This window comes from Grus americana, chromosome 4 (assembly GCF_028858705.1).
Source record: "Grus americana isolate bGruAme1 chromosome 4, bGruAme1.mat, whole genome shotgun sequence".
Lineage (NCBI taxonomy): Eukaryota > Metazoa > Chordata > Aves > Gruiformes > Gruidae > Grus > Grus americana.
The window spans coordinates 80,783,134-80,803,033 of NC_072855.1; the positions used below are offsets into that span (position 1 = coordinate 80,783,134).

Genomic DNA, 19,900 nt, shown 5'->3' on the forward strand with positions numbered 1-19,900 from the left:
GAATTGCCTCCTGGGCTGGTGGATACTAATACATTCAGGGGTTTCTGACGCTGATCTTGCGTGCTCTCTGCTGCCACCAGATGGTGGTCCACTCAAGGCTTTGGAAATACACAAGTAAACGACAAAGATGTTGTGGTTTAGCAGTCTATTTTCGAAGGCCTCCAGACATTTTTTCTTTGACTACCAATATTTGCTGGCAAACAAATTACAGTTCAGCTCATTTTCACTTTCAAAGATCCCTCCCAAAGTCTGAGTAGTTCATGCACAATGCATCCATGCTGGATCCATGCTCCACAGTTTTGAGCTTCATCAAAAGATCCTGAAGGCAAATCCTGATGAAATTTGAGATGAGATTAGATCACCTCCAGCTCTATTATCGATGATAGTTTCTCTTCCTATGCCTTGGGCTCCCAAGAAGCGTGGGAAAGGTTGAACATAGTAGAGCCTTTCACAAGGAATCATCTATTCTGCACAAACACTGATTTAAAGAGTGCATTCTCTGATTCTCGTTCTAGGATCAGTGTAAATCTTAACTCTGTGGTTATACCTGCTACAGCCAAGCGAACAAGGATACATGGCATTTTTCTGTCTAATCTCCTTCGCGTAAGCTAAAGCCAGGGCAGGATTTACGAAGGCTCCATTTATTGATCCTAAGGATTATGTGTTGTGTTTAATAACACAGGATTCCTCTCTGTCCAAGAACCTGAGAAGAAAATATTTCTTCTATTACACCTTTTGTGACTTTGAAGGGTATTACACTGCATACGGTCCTCTGTAACTCGTATGGCTGCAATGCAGCGGTGGAGATCTGATCTTTCAGACCAGCTATTTCTATGGATTTGGACCAAAACTTCGCAGCTTGCGTTAATCTCTGGTAAGGAGGTAACTAAAGCACGACTGGTCAGCTGGAGATAAACACCTGTCAGTTATCATCCTCATCCTGTGTCAGCATAGAGGTATGACTTTTTTCAAGGGTAATTTCCTTCCACATGCACGTTCATAAATGTTGCATCACTGAGTTGTCTCTGCACCTTGGGACTCATCTGTGCCAATCTTTGTTAATAAGGACAACCGAGGTATTCCCGGTAGATGGGCTCATTGTGATGCATCACAGACCAACTGGCACTACCCCTTCAGGCAGCCTCTCTACAGTCTGAAAAGCTCCTACTGGCTTTGCTGGTGCAGCAGCAATGCCCAGCAAGTCACTGCTCACGTCAGTCAGTCAGTTTGTCTGCAATTGCTAATTCAGTGCTGTGGAAGTGAACAGAAGTCTTTTTGTGCTACAGAACGATCGGCAGCCTAATGGAGGGGGCTGACAATAGAAGCCTTTTCATCAAGCAGCTCCCTAGCTTTAAGAAAAGGTAGATGATCCTGTCCCTTGTGCTGGCATCAGCAGTCTTTCGTGAGGCCCTAATCTGAGCCCTGAGAAACAAGGAAGAGTGGTGAAGAACAGCCCCTCTGCTTTCTGAAACAATTACAGCATCAGTTCCCTCCTGCTTCTCTGAAAGCAAAGGTCTGCATCACCCAGATTCCCTTGTTGTCTGGCACCAGGCATCTGCCTTGTGTGTTGCCACAGTCTAGCAACAGAAGTCAGATGTGCAGGCAGATTACTTTGCACAGCAAACCCCTTAGGCAGACAGAGCACGCACCCTTCTCCAGTGCCAAACCTAAAACAAGTACTGGGGGGCAGGGAGAGGGGAATCAGGAATAAATCATTTCTGTTGACCAGGCTGATTTGATCCTTGATCTTTTTACTATAACCCACACTGGGTGCTGGTGAGTGCAGGTCTGTACTTCTTTTTCCTCACGGGACCACTTTTTCGCCTGCCGTGGGACTGAGACCAAGCGCAAGCAATTACCTTATGGTTTAGTCCCACACAAATTACTGCCTGCTTACTGTTCACTTACAGCTTACACACACAGGGATATGGGGAATGGATGCAAAGAAACTTTGCCTGTCAGTGCAAAAGCTAATTTAATTTTGTTTATAGGGACTCCGGGCATTCAAGTGGGGAAAGCAATGGGCTCCTGGTACTGATCTAACGGGAGAAGACTGACTCCAAGTGTTTTAATCAGAGGCAGAGACAGGGATAAGCATCTGAGGGCCAGCTGGGGTCCAGAATGGCCTTTTGGGTTTTGTTTTGTCAAGAATGGTGGAACAATTCTCATTACATGTCACTAACTAATTGCTCTATGAGCTCACTCAAGTGAGGTGAACAAGGCATTATAACCAAAAAGACAAATTGCATAGGCATGGGAGCCTCGTGGAAGACAGCCTGATCCAGCTCCTGTAAGCACCACTTGCTGGAGGGCTCTTCATTTCATCAGAAGTTGGATCAGGCTCCTAACAAGGTTTAAACACCTTACAAGAATTCAGGCTTATTTCTCAGGCTCTGTCCCAAGCTATTCCTATTATTATTAAACTTTTATTGCTTCCTACATCCCTGCTGAGTAGTAAACCTCTGAGTTTATGTCATGCTTCTGGCATGAGGTCCCTGTAAATGACCTACCCCTTTGAGTTAAGGGAACCGATGAACTACAGCACAGCATGTGAAAAGTGTTCCCATATAGCCGCTATCCGAGAAAAAATGCTTTAGATGCTTTAATTCTCAGGCAAGAGAAACAACTCTTTTGTTAGTATCATCAACATGGAGCTCAAAATAAAAGGGCGTTTCAGAGGCCTGCAACCGCTAAAACTATTCCAAAGTTTTATGTTGTAGTTTGCTAGAAATAGTTTGCCTGGCTCCGAAATGGTTGAGACTGAATAATGTTAATTACCTTAAATCAAAAAATTCTTGCAGGAAATCAAGAGGGAATGAACACTTCTGTTACCAGTTTGCCTTTACTGCCTAGATCAGTCAGGGCTTTCATTTATGCAATATTGATCTTACAGCTTAGGATGAGGCAAAAAAGTAACATGCAAAGGGAAATCTGGGTTTGCTTCTAGGTATTATCATGGTTTTGATGCCAAAGGAAATCAGGTTCCAATTAACATTCAGTATCACCTGCAATCACTTTTGCATTTCTCATGAAATTTCTATTTCCACATGAAGAAAGCACTTGTTTAATGAGATTTCCACTGTGAGCTAATCTCCCCAAATACAGGCCAGAATTACATGGTTCTAAATTACTAACCAAGTATAATAGAAAAATGGAAGCTGAACTACTTCTAGGTAGGAATTGTCAGGATACCTGCACAGTTTTTCATTTGCCCTGTGTCTGCCTTGTATGAATGGAGGTGATTGGGAATTTCCTAGTTAAAGAAATTTGATCTAATTCCGATTCGTAAAAAATCTTCCTGACCACCCTTTGGGTGGGTAGAAGAGAAGAGGAGAGGAAGGTTCTGCTGTCAAATAGCAAGTAACACCATTATGGAAGCTCCTACCAGGAAGCTGAGGCTCAGCCTGAGGTTGCTGTCTGTCCTGCATGACCGCAGGGTGTCCCCCAGCTACCAGCTGTCCAGGCAGGGTCTCTTGCTCTATTTATACAAAAGGAAATAGCTTCAACAGAGCTGGAGGTACTTTCCCCAAAATAACCGGTCATCAAGTTACAGCTTTGGGATCCTGGAGACCAAGGTTTGAACCACCTTCCTGAATCGCCAAGAAGAATTCACTTTTGGAAGAGCTTGAACAGAAAGGATTCTCTGCCACGTAAAATCCCACATCAAGCAAATCAGATGTGTAAGTCTGTATCTCAGATGGCCAGGAGATGTGCCCTGAGAGCTAGGGTATTCTGAAGTGAATCTGAGTCCCTAACTGGGAATGAATGACAAACTTTGAAAGCCGTCAGTTTCCATACTGATGGGATTTTGCTCTTGTTTAAATCTTGATGCCCCATCCCTGGAAACATTCAAGGTTAGGTTGGACGGGGCTCTGAGCAACCTGATCCAGTTGAAGATATCGCTGCTCGCTGCAGGGGGGTTGGATTAGATGACCTTTAGAGGTCCTTTCCAACCCAAACTATTCTATAATTCTATATGAGCCAAGATCTGAAAACAGAGAAGTGGAAGTCACTACAGGGGATTTGACTTGTACTGTTTCTGAAGTACCAGTGACACATTTATGACACCAAGTTACCTTTTAAACACTACTGGACAGAATAAGAAAACTGTCACGTTTAAAAAAAAGAAAGTAATTAAAACCTTGAGAACTTTCTTGCCAAAGGAGTATTTGATAACCATGAGTAGCACGTTTCTGGAGACGTAGGCTGGATTCTTTGAGGTTTACAAACTTGCAAAGTTCTCTCAGCTGTGAAAAAATTAGCATAACATGCTCGTTCTAGAGGGACCCTTTACTCCTGCCACCAACCTCTTTTTCCTCTTCACCTCCAGAAGACATTTATTTATTTGAAGACACGGGGAGAAACTGTGAACAGTTCTAAGTAAATAATTTGATTGACCGCTATTCTCTAAGCTCATATAAATGAGAAATTCTTCCCCAGGAAGTATGTTACGACCATAGCTCCCTTTCAAACTCTCACCTACACCCCTCATTTACAACAGGTTTATACCATAGAATCAAGACAAAAGGGAAAATACATTTTGTTAATTTGCAGGCTATGATTCATCTTTTTTGGACACTGTCCCATTGCTAACCAGTGACATTCTGGTGCTAATTTAGGTACTGATTTTTGGACTTCCCTTGAGGTGCAGCAGAAAAGGAACGTGCAACTGACTACTTTTTGCCCATTCTTCCATTCCTTTCCTTCTGGTATAACAAAAATTAATGTTGGGAAGATTCCACAAAGCTTATTTCTGAGGCTTCCTCACAAGCTTGTGCTTAGGTGGCAGACCAGGACAATCCTAAAGTGCTGTGGCCCAACAGGCAGCTCCAGAAGACAAGATGTCTAAGTACTGCTCTGGGACAGTCAACACACCAACTTTCCATTTTGCTGACACACTGTCAGCATTTCCAAATTTCTTTTCATTGAAAATCAGTATGTTCTTTTAAATGTCCTCTACAGCCTTCATGTGATGAGTTGTATACAGTCAGTCCAGAAAGAAGATAGAAAAAAGTTGACTAGAGGGAATGTCAAAGCAGCTTCCTTTGTGGAGAGGGAAAAATGTGGGTTGGATGTAATAAACCTGTTTACGGTCTGTCCTCACCTCCAGCAAAACATTATGAAGAGACCTGTGTTGAAGACTTTGAATTAGCTGTCATGGAACTGCTTCAGCATAGGTTTGTCTTTCCACAGGAAAAAAGAACAGCGTTAGCATAAAAAAATCTGTTTTAACTACCTAAATTCATGTTAGCTGCACAACCAACATTTCTGACAAGTTGATTTAGACTTGGTTGCGTGATGTGCTGAGCATCATGGCTGATTCAGCAAAGCATTTACAAGTGTGTTTCACTGTAAGTGTGCCTATCTGTGCACTCAATCACACACACACTGAGAAATCAGTGTGTCTTGTTGCACCAGAAGCACAGCGATATGTCTATACAGCAAAGGGACATTTGCTGAAAGGCAGTAACTAACTTGTTCTTATTTTGAAGGCGATATTAACACTATGGTAATCAGATCTCTAAAACAGCACCTTCTACCAGCTGAGAATATAGGTCTGGTTTTTGCAGTTTACACTCCCAAGTGGTGCTCCCATTGCTTTGGGGTAACTTCCTGGCATATTATTGGTGAGAAAATCTGTCTTTCCAAAGGACTGCACAGGGCTGCGAGAACCAGTTTTCGTGCATCTGAGCCTTTTGTAAATTAACTCAGCTTGGTTTTTAACTTCTATCACAGCCTTTGGTCTGAAGCCGAGACAAGCCAATCCTTGTGGGTCCCAAGTGACCATCAGTTCCTCATGGCTAGAAAGAACTATTGCATTCAAACAGATTTTGCTATCTGTCTAGTATGCTGTAACAATACATCAATGTTACTTAGACTGTTTCAAGCCACGTCGCAAGCTTTCATGGGTACCAGCTTAAATATTTGCAGAAATCTACATTTTTATTTACACTAAGGCCATTTAACACCACTCTGTCAATGCAAACAGACAGTTACGTGGACATAAATATAATGTATTTGCCAAAACAGAATAGGGAGCCGCAACAGAAATAAAACTCCTACCTTAATTATGAATAATCAGAAAAGAAAGCCTGACACCCATGTTTTCTGTATTTATAGGTAATATTATTTAGAACTGTTATTGATCATTCCTAGTGCGTACCTGCATGAGTAGTGCGATCTTTAATGGTGTCTTGCAACCCAAACCATTTTATGATTCTGTAAGCACTCTTGTGCAAGTACAGAATTTAACCTGTAACATGATTCAGTTTATCATTTCCCTCCAGTTCCTCATTACTTCACAATATAATCAGAAGAAGAATACTGAATTAGCTAAATGACTAATATGCAATTAATTATGAAGAGCACATAGTGAATTGAAACACAAGGAATTTCTCAGCTGAAACTGGAAACCAGGAAGCAACTATAGGTGCTGCATGAATTAAAAAAAGCAGCTTTCACATGCAAGCTGTTCTCCAGCTCTGCATCACTGATGCACGAGCAAAGCAATGAAATACCAACATTGATAGCACAAACCACACAGTAGCTGCAATTTAAAAAAAAACCCAACCCAACCAAAAAAACCCCGCCACATTTTTGCAGTGTTGTTTCACAGAAGGCAGGCACAAGTCATACAGCTCCCAGTGGCGCTCTGCACACTCCAGGCATGTTTGACATTAAGGGGCCTGGTTGTTGTGGAAACCAAATCCCATAGATTAATTAATGTTCAGCAGCCAGAGCCATCTCTCTTCCTCTCTGCCTCCCTGCCCCCAATTAAAAAAAAAAAAAAAAGAAAAGAAAAAGGGAGGGTGGTGCTTTTTACCTCACAGAAGAATGTCAAAGCAAAAAGAAACTTTTTCCTCACAAATGCAGAAAACTACCAATAAAAGTGAACAACCCGACTGAAGTGTTAGTCCCTCATGTTTATAAAATGAAAAAATATAACACCATTTTGGTGAGGCTAGTTTTGCTTTATGTGGCAAAGCCAAACTATCCCCAAGAAGGGATAGAGGATTATGTGAAATTCCGAAAATTCCTTTATGATGAAAGAACTTTTAGGGAAGTCCCCCTTTTTTACTTTCAACATGTAGCTGCGCTAATTACAAATAATTTCTTTCAGGTGACCTATTCAAGTGACTGACAGTCTTCATGTGAATGTGTTTGCACAGTGAGTTGCAGGATTTGAATAACATTGATTTGGAGTATCAGCATTTTCTTTTAGCCGACATTGGTTCTGATCCTTTGAATTCCCCATATACATCCCAGTTTACATGAAGGAGTAAGATTAGACATAAGTACGTATATGCACCGAGCAGCTCGCTATATAAATGCATACTATAAACAAGCAGAACGCACCAGACAGATGACGCAGAAGAGAAATATGGTTAAGAGACACTACAGGTAAAATTTCAGAATTATGTAAATCCTATTTTCAAACCAGTTTTAGGGCCATAGGTCAAACATATTTTAGATATTCATAGATTAAATTTGATCCTTTTGAAAATCTGTTGTCTTTAGCATTTGCATCTTGAGGTACCTGGGTACTTTTAATAGCCCAGTTCTGATGAGAGTGAGGAACTCCTTCTCCCATTTTTTCCCCCTCAAAATATCCTTGTAAGCTATGCTACTAGTTCCCTCAATCATGAATAATTAAAATAACAAAGAACTTCAAGGCGTACCATACTTAATAGATATTTAGTAAGGAGTATGTAGGGTGAGAAAACCGCTAACGTAGCATAATATATATACATACCAAATAGGTACAAGTATTTATTATTCTGTTTCCCTGCACACACTTCTAATTAGCTAACATCACATCATGTGACTTAAAGCACTTTCTTTTCTCTACAGAAGAGGTAGTGATGAATTACTGAACATGCTCAAATATGCTATGACTTCATGACACAAGATCACCTCATGAGAGTCCCCTGCTCGCTCCAATTCATAGTGGTGAAGTAAATAGGGCCAATTTCTGCAAGCCAAGATACTTCCTGTGGGACAAAACCTGCACTTTGATAGTTAAACAATGCCGAGAGCTCTCATGTATTGCTCAAATACGTAGCTCCTGAGCAAACCTACTGACTTGAATAGGTGCTCAACCGTTTTCAAAACCAAGCCAAATACAGCGTCAAATGTAACATTTCAGTTTTATTTTACAACTCTTGCCCTTTAAATCAGGCACCACTCCTAACTTGTTTGCATTTCATTTAAAATGAGAAAAATACCTTTGAGATGATTAATGGCTCCCCGTGCTCCAGTCCGCCTTTCAGTGTGAATCCCCATGGAGCGCCTCCTTGAAGCAGTGCCTCCAGGTAGATATATCTTCCTTTATGGGTAATGCTGGACTCTGAAGATGATATGCTGGTGTTAATATTGTCTAACATCCTCATCTGTCCTATCACATACTCAGACAAATACAAAACCCACTCGGGCAATCACAGAACAACGAAGCTGCAAATTAAACTCCCCGGAAGCCCACCACAAGTCATCCCTGAACATGTGAAACGAGAAGAGTCTGAGACGGAAATTTTTTCTTCAGAGCTGGAGTCCAAGGTGATGGGTTAAAAATGTTTCCCACCAACATTTCAGCATGCTGTTTCTCCTTCAGAACTTTGAGGTTTTACTGGCGTTTCAGGACTGTGCTTTCCCCATTCCCAGGTATTCTGGCCATGATAGCTTTGTAGAGATTTATCTTCCTGTCTTTGGCATATCAAACTTGTGCTTTTAAAGATGTGGGCAAAAAAAAAGAAAAAAAAAGTTTATAGATTTAAAAGCCCCTGGCCAGCAAATTGCCAAAATCCAAACGAATGCTTCATTTGTGATTGATTATCAGTCTTTTCTTCCTTTCTGCATACGATTTACCATTACAATGGCCTTTTTGCCTCAGCCCACTGCACTAAAAGAATGGAAGCGTCTTCTCCCTCTCGCGTTCTCAGTTACTCTGTCCGCTTACTTCACAATTTTCTGACTTGTCAAAAAAAAAAAAAAAAGGCTGGGGGGAGGAGGGGAGAGAAAGTCCATTCCTAAAACTATTTAGAGGGCTTTAAAATGTGAAATAACTCCATACTTATTGGATTTAAAAGCACAAAAAAGTCTATCAGGAGAACTGGAGAAGCAGCTGAAATTAATCCTTTGGGAAAAATGTTAAGACGATAGCTGAGCTCTTTTAATTTTCTGTGCTCTCCCCGATGATCTGCCAAAGCTGCAGCAGCTACTGCTGCTATGAGGGTGGGTGAGGAAGTGAGAGAGAGAGAGAGAGAGATGGATTAAGGCAAGTAAGGCAGTGCTGCCCAATTGTGCACATCAAGCATACAATTATAAAATGCAGTGTGCAAGAGCTGGTGCTCACCCTTTTATTATGCCCCGGGAAGCCACCATCTTTCTATTGTACTTGGTAAGGAATTGTAACAATCCAAACTGCCAGTTGCTGAAAGTACAATGGACCTGTGCCAAATCAGCCCAGTGGAGCACTGCTAATAATTTTGCTCTCATAAAGTGCTTTTCCTCTGCGTGGAGCCTACCAGCTTCCCTGGACATATTTCTTTCCCCCATTTACTTTGTCATAAAAGTTCAATGCTTTCCCAATAAATGGAATAATAAATAGCACTAAGAACTTAGGATACTTTTATTAATGTGGGCAGTCACCAATGACTATTGTAGAGCTTATCGATGTGGGTGCATCTGTTCTTGCATATATAAATGTAGGCTTAGCCATTTGACTCACCGCTTAAACAGGTGTCGAGAGCATATATCACGGAAGGTGTTTAAAAAAAATTCTGGTTTTTATCGGCCCTTGAACAGGATGAGAGAGAACATAGCCCACAGACCACTCCCTTTCCTGCTGGCATAGCTGAATAAACAAATAGTAGTGCCTGCACCTCTAAGGTGCTTGCAGTTTTGATCTTGTAGTGCCTGGGATGTGCATTTTTTCTCCTTCAGGCTTTGAAAGTTCTGAAGGTCTTGTGTTAAGAAACCCATAGTGAACGGTGGGGGAAAAGCTTTGGAGCTACAAGACTAAAACCAGAAAACTTTGCATTTGTTCATGCCCACTCCTTTTAAGATGCTAGAGTTTCCCCAGAGCCTTCTATTTGCCCCATGTGCCCCAGCTCTCATTACCAATAGCCATGAAGAGGAATGCAGAAAAGAGGCCCCTCCCTTTATTTTTCATGGTAGATGATCCTCAATCCTTGCTTATATTGAGCTTTGTCCCCTCTGCTTCCCTCCCAGGGGCTGAGTTTTCATTAGCTTCACATCCTGGTCAGGCTCACAGGTTGCTTTTATCCAGAGTTCACCCTTTAGCCTGACTCAAATCAGATTTCTGTAGTTTCAGACTCCTAATGTTTCACTGTAAAACCCCTCATTCCAAGTCACCACAAAGAGCAATTAATTTCTGTCCCTACACAGGCCTTCTAGAGACAGGCTAAGGCTCCGGGAGCTGTCTCTTGGCGTCATACATCCTCCTATCCATAGCCATTGGGACCATTTAAGACTGTGTAAGAACATGCCAGTCTGGTTAACGAGCCAAAGGCACTTCTTTGGATTATATCAACTTCCAATACAAAATGTTGGTCACTACACCTAATGTCTGCAGACACTAGAATTTCAGTGAGAGCTATGTTTCTCATTGTGCCGACAGTCGTTGTTGATTAACAGTTATCAACATAATTTCTGAGGTGCGGTTTTCCTTCTACTCCAGCACTGCAGTTCATTTCAGGTGCTGAATCCAACATAATTTTTGCCAATAACTCCATTAAATTTGTCACCATTGCAAGCACATAATTTTCTCCCTGTACTACATCCAGATTTGCTAGTCCTTCATACTGTTAATCCAGCTCTTAAAAGGTCACATATAGGTGCCTGCATATATCAGAGACCCGTGACCAGCTAAGAAAAAAAGTTTGATCAATCACCCAAAAAGGGCTGCCAGGTACTGTGCTGCTTTCCCAGCAGACTCTTATTCCACAGGAGTTAAAAATCTGCCAGGTGCTCATAGAACCAAGTTCCTGTGTGTGTTACTCAGACATTTCTCATCGAGAAAACTGTCTGGGCCATCCTCGCAATGCTAACCTCTTGGCGGTGCCCACAGAAATCAAAGGCTTTTCGGAACACTAGAGATAGCAGCAACTCCAGCCCACACACGTGGGATTTAACTTCCTGCCAGACGCAATGCAAACAAAACCAGTGAAAGATAACTTAATAACATACAGCAACTATTGATGAAGAAAGTGGGATTAACAACATGCAGATGAGCGTTGCTGTGCTTCAGCTGTGAACTAATTCTTCTGAGAATTTTAGATTTCAGTGCTGAAATCTGAAATACAATTAAAGCAATATTCGCCATTCACCTACATATAAACATTTCAAAGTATTAAATGCAAACCTTTTTTTCTCATCTTGCCTCTGGCAAGAACCTCAGCACAAGTATCTCAGCACTGTTTGCTACAAGAAAGGAATTCTTCCACAAGGAGTTCCTCTCAGGACAGAGCTGAGATACTCTCTGTTGGGGTGCAGTAGAACAGACCTGGGTTCAGAAAAGTGCTGTCCACACAGAATAATATATTTGAATTAAAATTTTGCATGGTTTCAGTGTAAGAGAAAATAGATTTGGAATACAGCCATGTCAGAACTCTTTCCCTCAATTGTCAAGTACTACACTGCAAAAGCAGGAAAAATTACCATTTATTTCACTTTTCAGAGTTCACAATCAAACTCTACATTTATCATCAATAAAGGCACTGCCTCCTTGCTGGCGGCTGCTCTAACTTTTCCTAAATTCCTTCAAATACTCCAAGTTTCTTTTGCAAATGAAGTTCATCAGAGCAATACTGCCCCCATCTGATTGATTTAAATGCAAACATGTCACAGTTGAGTGAATAGGCATTTGCTATGCTTTTCCCAGAAGCAGAATCTTTACTAAGTATTCAGAGTGGTGTTACTGATCTTACCTGGGTCCCAGAGCTGGCAAGTCATTAGGTCAGATTAAAGGTAAACCTAGAAATCAAAGAAAGGAAAGTCAGCTCCTGAATTTTGTACACATCTGTTACTGCCTTTTTGGCTGGGGAATTAAACATTGTGTTTCGTTCAAATCTACCTGCTGTTTAGTTATATCCTGTAAGTTCAGAGGGAGCAAATTCACAACTTATCTCTAAAGAGAAGTTTTATAAAATAAAGCAGACCTCATCTGTACCGAAGGGACTTCTGAGGAGGAGTAACGTGCCAAAATGACTCAGAGTTGGACGTCAGAAGAGCAGAAGTGCAACTTATTACCCAGTGTGTCGTGTTTGGCAGAAAATTGTCATTACAAGCAGTTCAACAGAAAGTTCAGGATGAGGAGGGGGCACTGATCACCCAACATTTGCTCCTGCAGTCTTTTGTATTTCTAGTTGTGCACAAACTGAGCGAGGAAAACGCTTGCAACAGGCCTGTTCAAGAGAATTTATATTTTAAATTGGCAAGGTGGACAAAAGAGTATATAAATGTGGGTCTTGCTACCTTGCACAGATACAGAGGGAATGGGTGACTCGCTCATGGTCATACACGAAGCATGAAAAGGCTGAAAAATGAAAGTCGTGCTTCTTTTCCCTAGCTCACTGGTTTTATCACAGAACAACTTCTCTTTTTCTTCCAAACAGGGCTCTGCATAAGCTGAAGAGCTTCAGGAATTTTAAATAATAATAGATGGCTTTCAAGCACCAGTGGCTGTCCCAGCTTCTTCCTCTCCCCCTGAGTCCTGAAGCCATTCACCTAAATCCGCAGTAGGACGGAACAAAACACAAGTGTCAAAAGACACAAGCCTCTTGAATCAGCCCAGGATCCTTTAAGAAGTTAATCATTCCTTCTTGGCGTAACAATTCCCCTGAACGTTTATTATATAAAAAATTGAAACAAGTAAATAGAAAATATGGCTTTTCTATACTTACCTCCAATCAGCTTGAGCTGCCTGTAACATATCCATCCACTCAACTCTGTAAAATGTTAGTCTTGCATCTAAAGGAAGAAATTACAGGAAAGAACACACGTTAAGACTCTGTGTGGCCTCAAAGGGATTGCAATCAACTACCAATGTTCAAAATTTGTTTCTAGAGGGACATTCCTAGGGCTACACAGGGAAGCTCTGCTCAGATTCCAGGCTGGCTTTGAGTTCATCTTCCTTCCAGGCCACAGAATAAGCCTGCTTTTCCGCACAGGACTGAGGTAAAATAAGAAAATCAGACAGAGAAAGGGAAAGATAGAGATCTGAGAGTGAAAGTACAAAGCTGAGAAACAGAAGTAAGCTGCAAAATCCGTGAATCTGTGTCCTTTTTGTGTTGGAAAAGGCACTTGTTCTTGAAGTCTGAAAAGAAAGAATTTTCTTTGGTGAACATAAAAAAGCCTCTCCATGTAATATTGCCTCTGGCACAAAATAGCTCTGGGTCCCTCCGTTACTCAAAGCAAACTGAAAAGCAACAAGCCAAGGTGAAGAACAGATTCGTCCCTCTAAGGAGAGCACAAGTGCTGTCACAACTGAGGAGGTGAATTCAGGATATCTGAATTCAGAATTGCAGATTTTCTCTCTGCATCTGAATTTTCACCTATCTGATGTAATGCATGGAGAATCACCCTTCTGAAACAAGAGTCCAAATCAGGAATCGGGAATCAAAAACATCAGAACCTTACAACATATCAGTTGTTGTTATACAGGCATTATAACTGTAACAATGTTGAGGCCACGTCAGCAATAACAATCCTTTATTTTCTATATATTACAATAAGCCCTTCCAGAGAAACGGCCATTTTGCACTCTGAATGGAGTAACTTATCAAGATGCATAAAATCAGGGACATCAAAGACAAGTCCTCATTCTAACACTAAATTAATAAAAGATTCCATGATTACCTGCAATTAGCCAGTAGTATTATGCAATAGCTAAAGGGGTTTCCCTTATTGGGACCTAGTTACACACTTTAAAAAAAAAGGGAAGCACAAAATGCTCAGGGCAGCCATCACCTCATTTAATTGAACAGTTGTGTAGTATTTATCTCTATCTTATCTGGCTACGTACACGATTGGACAGCTTTTAGACGTACTCTACTTATCTGCTGAGATCGGAGGTTTCTGTACCAAGCTATTTCTTGCAATTGTTTCTTGCAAGATGGATTACAGCTGAAGTCACCTGAGGCAGATGTTCTTATTGTAAGGCCGGACATCGCGGCAAGCTGTGATGACACAGCCCTGTGTCTGAGTTCATCCCGTAAAGAGCAGGGCAAATTCTGTAGACATTTATGTTTAATATGTGGCATATGAAGAAACACAGGAGGTTCAGACAGATTAATTTCCTGTGGGGTTTTTTTTTTCCCCTAAAAAATAAGACGATTATTTAACAGTTAAAGCCATTATTAAGGCCTTTAACTAAATCTGAAATGGCTGGTGTGTATGGCCCAGGTATTTTAGAAGTAGAGCCTCTGCTGGCATAAATTACTCTATTGCCTTCCTTTCAAGGCAATATATCCCCTTGAACAAGCTCATATCCCCTGGAACAGCTCATACTCCTCTCTGCAGGAGGAATTATTTTAAACACAAGAATAATTGCATCTTGCTGGTGAACCAGAGATATTCGTTCCCAAAATAGGAGAAAAGTTATTCAGGAATTACATCCTAAGAATCATTCTGTCCTTAGGTTGTAATTGATGTTTCAGGAGTGGCAGTGGGAAGCAGCAAAGAGGCCGGGGTGCTCAGGACCCGAGCTCCCACAAAACACCAGACAAAAAAGGTACCTGCTGCCAGGAAAGGTAATGCTCCGTAGAAAGCACCCAGCCACAGCCCTGATGGGAAAAAGCTATCAAGTTTCCCGCTGAAACCGGTCTTTGAATGACATTTTGCAGAGAAATCAAACACTGGATGCGGCGTTTACTGGCTCCCCCTCATGCACATGATCGGCTCCAGAGGAGGAGTTTGTTCCCAAGGCTACCGAGTCGGGCCAAGGCACTGGGGTCAGGGGCAGGTGGCTCCCAACGGCTTTGGCGGCGGGATGGGCAGCCCGCAGCACAGCAAAGGCAGGAGCGAATGTGAAACGATCCACATCCCCCTCCTTTCCCGGCCCCACAGCGAGGAGATACCGTCCAAAATACAGGAGAAACAAACCTCACCGGTGTCTGTCAGAGGTAGGTGCAGGCTGCCTCCCAGATGAGTTTTCATGCTTTGTTTGAGACTGTTCGAGCATTGAAATCTGGCTTCAGGATATTGCATAGCATATTTACCTATAAACTCCTTTGCCTCTTTTCTCTGTGGATAGAAGAAAAATACATCTTTTCAGTGCTGCAATAGAAAGTCTCTCTTTCCTCGAGCTGTTTTCTATCCTCTGCATGTGTTTTTTGCTGCTGATGCACTGACAGCTCTGGAGCGGGGTGCAGGCAGGAGAGTGGAGGCCAGAGATCTGTTTTCAGCTGGTTAATTCTTACTTTTCTTCCCTCAGTCTGAAGTAGTCCACGTAAAACCACTTTTCTTCCTTTGTCTTCAGGTTTGTCTTTAGCACTAGATGAACGGGGTTTTTCCTCTTGTAAATTAAAATGGTGTGTGCTCCATTGAGGAATGGTTATGTGTTTTTCTTCTCAGTCAGGTATTTAAATATATAAACATATTTGTCTGTCTCCTGAGTTTGCTCCGACTTAAGTTCTCCAGCTCCCTGATGATTTTGTTTTGGGCCCAGTTCACACCCCTGTTCCTGGAAACTTGTAACATGGGATGTCTGGTATAAGCTGTTGGCTGTTATTTTGAATAACTGGAAAAGATGGACAGCCTGTTGATGTCTGTGTGTTCACTCCTGAAATCAAGATCCAAAATGGGAGAGTCAGCCACATCATTTTCTTTGCTGAAATAAAGCGATTTTCTCTTTGACTCTGCACCCACTCTCTCACTGAAAATTGAAAATATCAGTCAGACCTTTGGGAATTCAGAACTATTTCATCTCTGAAGAGACTGCTGTTAAAAATCAAAATATTGTAATTTTTATTTCTGAACTGGATTTTTGGGAATATGCTTTTGGCCCTCTGGCCTTTTCTCTGGCAGGAGGAAGCCTCCTCGCCCCAATTTCTGCCCTCAGTCAGCTCACGGTCACTCCTCCAAATGTGCTACTTTGCTGGCCACATACCGTGAGGACCTAGGCCCTCCCCTACCCCGTATGAGAGGATTTTTATCTCCAGTCTCAAACACGACATCATTCTATCACCTGCCATCGTAATCCAGCGGCCGTGAGGCCGCCTTAACTCCTGTCCCCACAGCCTGAGGGGGGCACACGTGAGCGGCCATTTTGGGGCTGAGCGCCGGCGGGGGTACGGAGCGGGGACGGCTCCCGGGCTGTCTTCCACACCGCAGCTTCCCCGAGCCCGCACTGAGATGAGGCGGGCGGCTCCCGGAGGATCGGGTCGCAGCCGCGGGAAGGCCCCTTCCCGGGTAGGAGGCCGGAGAAGGGGCGAGGCGGTTCTCACCGTGAGGGAGCAGCCTTTCTAGAGAGGCAATAGCGAGTGCGCACCCTGATGAGGTAAAAAGTCCCTCGCAGTGGAGCTGTGGAGGGTTTATAGAGGGACTTCGGCGCAGACTTGCGCAGTCGCTAGAGGTCGGTCGAGGCGCTCAGGGTCTCCCTCGTTTCTCGCCACGGAGAGGCAGGTGGCCGCATGCGGCGGACGTTGTGTGGGCTCTCGGCCGGGCCCGCGCCATTGTCGCCGCCGGGGAGATCCGCCGGACGCAGCCGTCGCCGGGCTCGCCCTCCTTTGCCGCACGGAAAACGCGGCCGGGGGAGTGACGGGGTCCGTCGCGGTTTGGGAAAAATGGTCCTGTCGTCGTGGTGCTGTTGAACTTTCAAAGGCTGCAATAGGAGGGTTGGAGGCAGTGTTTTCATCTTAAGGAAGTGTTGTTTCTGGTACTCGGGATTGTGGTCTGGGATAAAGGGCTCCACTTTTCTCCATTACATGCCCTTAGGAGGCACACAGGTTCACAGACTTGTCCCCCAAGGACTATTCATAGCAATCACGCTCCCAAAAGTTAAGATGTACAAGTTTAGACTTGCCCACTGTGGGCTCACTCCAGATTTCAATTTTTCTTTTCTTTAGGGAGTACCTCCAAAAGAACATTTGTAAGGAAAAAGTCCATTTGGCTTTAATCAAGCAGGTGGGATAGATAACATTTGTATATGAGATCAAGGCAGATGTTTATAGAAATCTCGTCTTCAGTGTTTCTTCTAGAAGAATTCTGTATCTGGAAACATTGTGGGAAAGTGGTAGTGTGTATGATTTGCCACTTAATTGTTGTTGCAAAACTAACAAGTGATGCTAGCAAGTACTTACAGAAGCCTGCATCTGTGTTCATCGTGACAAAACAAAGTGTAAGACTTCAAAAAGGAGGGAAACTGTCTTCCTCAATATCCTTTAATTCCTCCTGCAACATTAAAATTAGATGGGCAAAATTCATTTTTTATTACATAAAGTTGATTCTTAATATATTAAAAATAAGGACAGATTTTTTTTTCACAGGTGCTGTTACAATGAGCAAGAATATCCAGGAATTAAGGTAAGACACAGTTTTTGTTATTAGAGGAATTCCTGTACCTGCTATCTGTCATTACAGTGAATAGCACACTCACTGAAAATGGAAGCCAAGACATTCCCGAGGTGTAGTCTGTTATACTAATGTGCCAGGAAAGACGTGAACACAAAAGTTAAGGCTATGGGTGCCCAAGGCACTCTACGGTGAAGGATAAATTACACTTGTAATTTGTGTGTCAAAATAATAGCTTCAGTTCTGTCCACTGTGGAATGAGTTCTTCCTGCTGCCAATGAGATTTCTGCACAAATAGCAGGATATAGAACTGTCCTTTGATAATGAACTTGCAGGAGTCCAAGATTCTGCGTACTAATAGATTCAGAATCATTCAGCATTGGAAAAGTGATACTTGTGAAATTCAGTGATTTTACTGTTTTGAGTGATTTTTCTTTTTTTCCCAGAAGGTGGTGCTTGGATTGAATGATTTTTATATACAGTCGTGTATCTAGTATTTGAAAGTTGCTCCCAAACAAAGAATGGGGATGATATTTTTCTTTCTAAAGCTTTGATTTACTCAGACTCTGATGGATCAAGGTGAAGTATCGTCTCACCACTGTGCTTATTGCAACAGTGTTTAGTGGCAGATGCATAGAAAAATGGTCAGGAAAAAGTGATATTTTTGCTTAGTATACCTCAGTGTCTCAGTGTCCAGGGAATTAGAATGTAAAAACTTCATGAATCTGAATGTCTGTCCCAGCTGTCAAATTTATTAGTCCTGGGGATTTGTCTAGTCATTATTTTAATATTTTTATGCAATTAGGTTATACTCTGCAATCACAGGGCAGTGTTGATAGAACCTCCACCCTTGCCTGTAGCCGATGCCCCTTCTTCCCACTTTCAGCGTAACAGACGCCTCAGGATGCTTTCCCCCCTGCTCTGCAGCTGTGTTTGCATCTGTGTCCTCTAATGTTTTTTTATCAGTAATGTTACAGAATGAAAAGCCAGGTTTATCAGGGTGCTTTAATACAAATGCAGAGAGGCAGCATAACAAGTGCATTGCTGTGTCGACACAAATCAGCTGCGTGTGTTCGCATTTGTAATGTCACAGTCCTGCTATGCACACACAACAGTACTGACGCTAAATGACAGGGAGCTGCTCTCCTTGCTGATCTCATATTCCTCCCTCACCTGTAGACTTGCACTTAAAATATTTTTTCCATAATTTCCAATTCCTCTTTGTCCCTCAACTATTTTTTCTTCATGTTTCCTCTTAGCTTTCTTCCGTTTACAGCTTAGTAGGTGAACTGCCAAAACTTGCCTATTACTCTCACTTAGACTGGATTTCTTCTCTTTTGGTCAGAAAAATTCCTCTTGCCTTTTATTTTTTTCCTTATCTGTCTACTTTCTTTGCACACACACATTCTCCCCCTGCCCCAGGAATGTATGAAATGATCTGTTGCCTGATCAATTCCAGTAAAATAAGATGATGTGAATCTGCACAGGTTTCCTTTCTTCTGTGCTCGAGGTTTTATATAAGCAAACACTTCCATGATTCTACAAGTTTTCTGAGGTGTTTCTTATTATACCTGCAAATGAAGTATTTGGCAGATTTCTGTGGGTTCGACTGACCATAGAGTTGGAGTTTGCTGTCAGGTAGCATTTTATTGGCCAGCTAGGAGAAAAAATGTGGAAATAAAAGGAAATCCCTTTTCAGAAGACAAACCAATTTAGTTTTGTTTGTTAGATGAAGTGTTACTTTACTTGTTTGGACTTTTATACATTGTGCCTGCTAGTGGCAAAACACAATAGTTTAGGTGACTACACTGGAGCTGCAGGAGTTGAAGATGTGGAACTGTGTTGCCAAATATAAGTGCAAACCAGTAAAATACAACACTGTTACCAAAGAAATTGTTTGATTTTGCTTCTTTAGGTCATTCAAGTTGCATTTGTGATGCAGTGCAGTTGGATACTCTTCTGTATTCAGTCCTGCCTTTTCAGCAAATGTTTCTATGTGCTATTCTGCAGGGAGGCACTGGAAAGACAAACAAAAGAGGCTCTGAAACTCCACGAAGAAGCCACCAAATTTCCAGTGGAATCAGTGATACGTTCTTTGAGTCATGAGGAATCTTTACCAAGTGCCAATATGCCTAGCGTAGGCAAGTATTAAACAGATTTCAGAACAAGATTTGGGAGTAAATGTAAACATTGCAGGCTATTATGTGATTTAGAAGGGTGCTCATAAGTTCGTGTTTCATGTTTCAAGTTGAATCCTTTTTAGGCCCTGCATCTTGAACAGCTCTTGTTATTGCAAGCCCAAGGTAAAGGCAGAGCCATTTTGAAGTGTTCTCCTCTGAACACGGTGGCATTCCCCACCCAGTGTGCAACC

At 42.2% G+C, this 19,900-nt stretch overlaps 1 protein-coding gene across 2 annotated transcripts in view; it reads right to left on the bottom strand.

Annotated features, from left to right (window-relative positions):
• SHROOM3 (shroom family member 3) overlaps positions 1-8,815 on the bottom strand; it is a 151,540-nt gene extending 142,725 nt beyond the window's left edge. For both annotated transcript variants that reach the window (XM_054824665.1, XM_054824664.1), the window contains exon 1: positions 8,226-8,815. In XM_054824665.1, the coding sequence (XP_054680640.1) occupies positions 8,226-8,390 (165 nt within the window). In that variant the 5' untranslated portion in view covers positions 8,391-8,815. The remainder of the gene's footprint in view (positions 1-8,225) is intronic.
• Between the last annotated feature and the right edge of the window lie 11,085 nt (positions 8,816-19,900).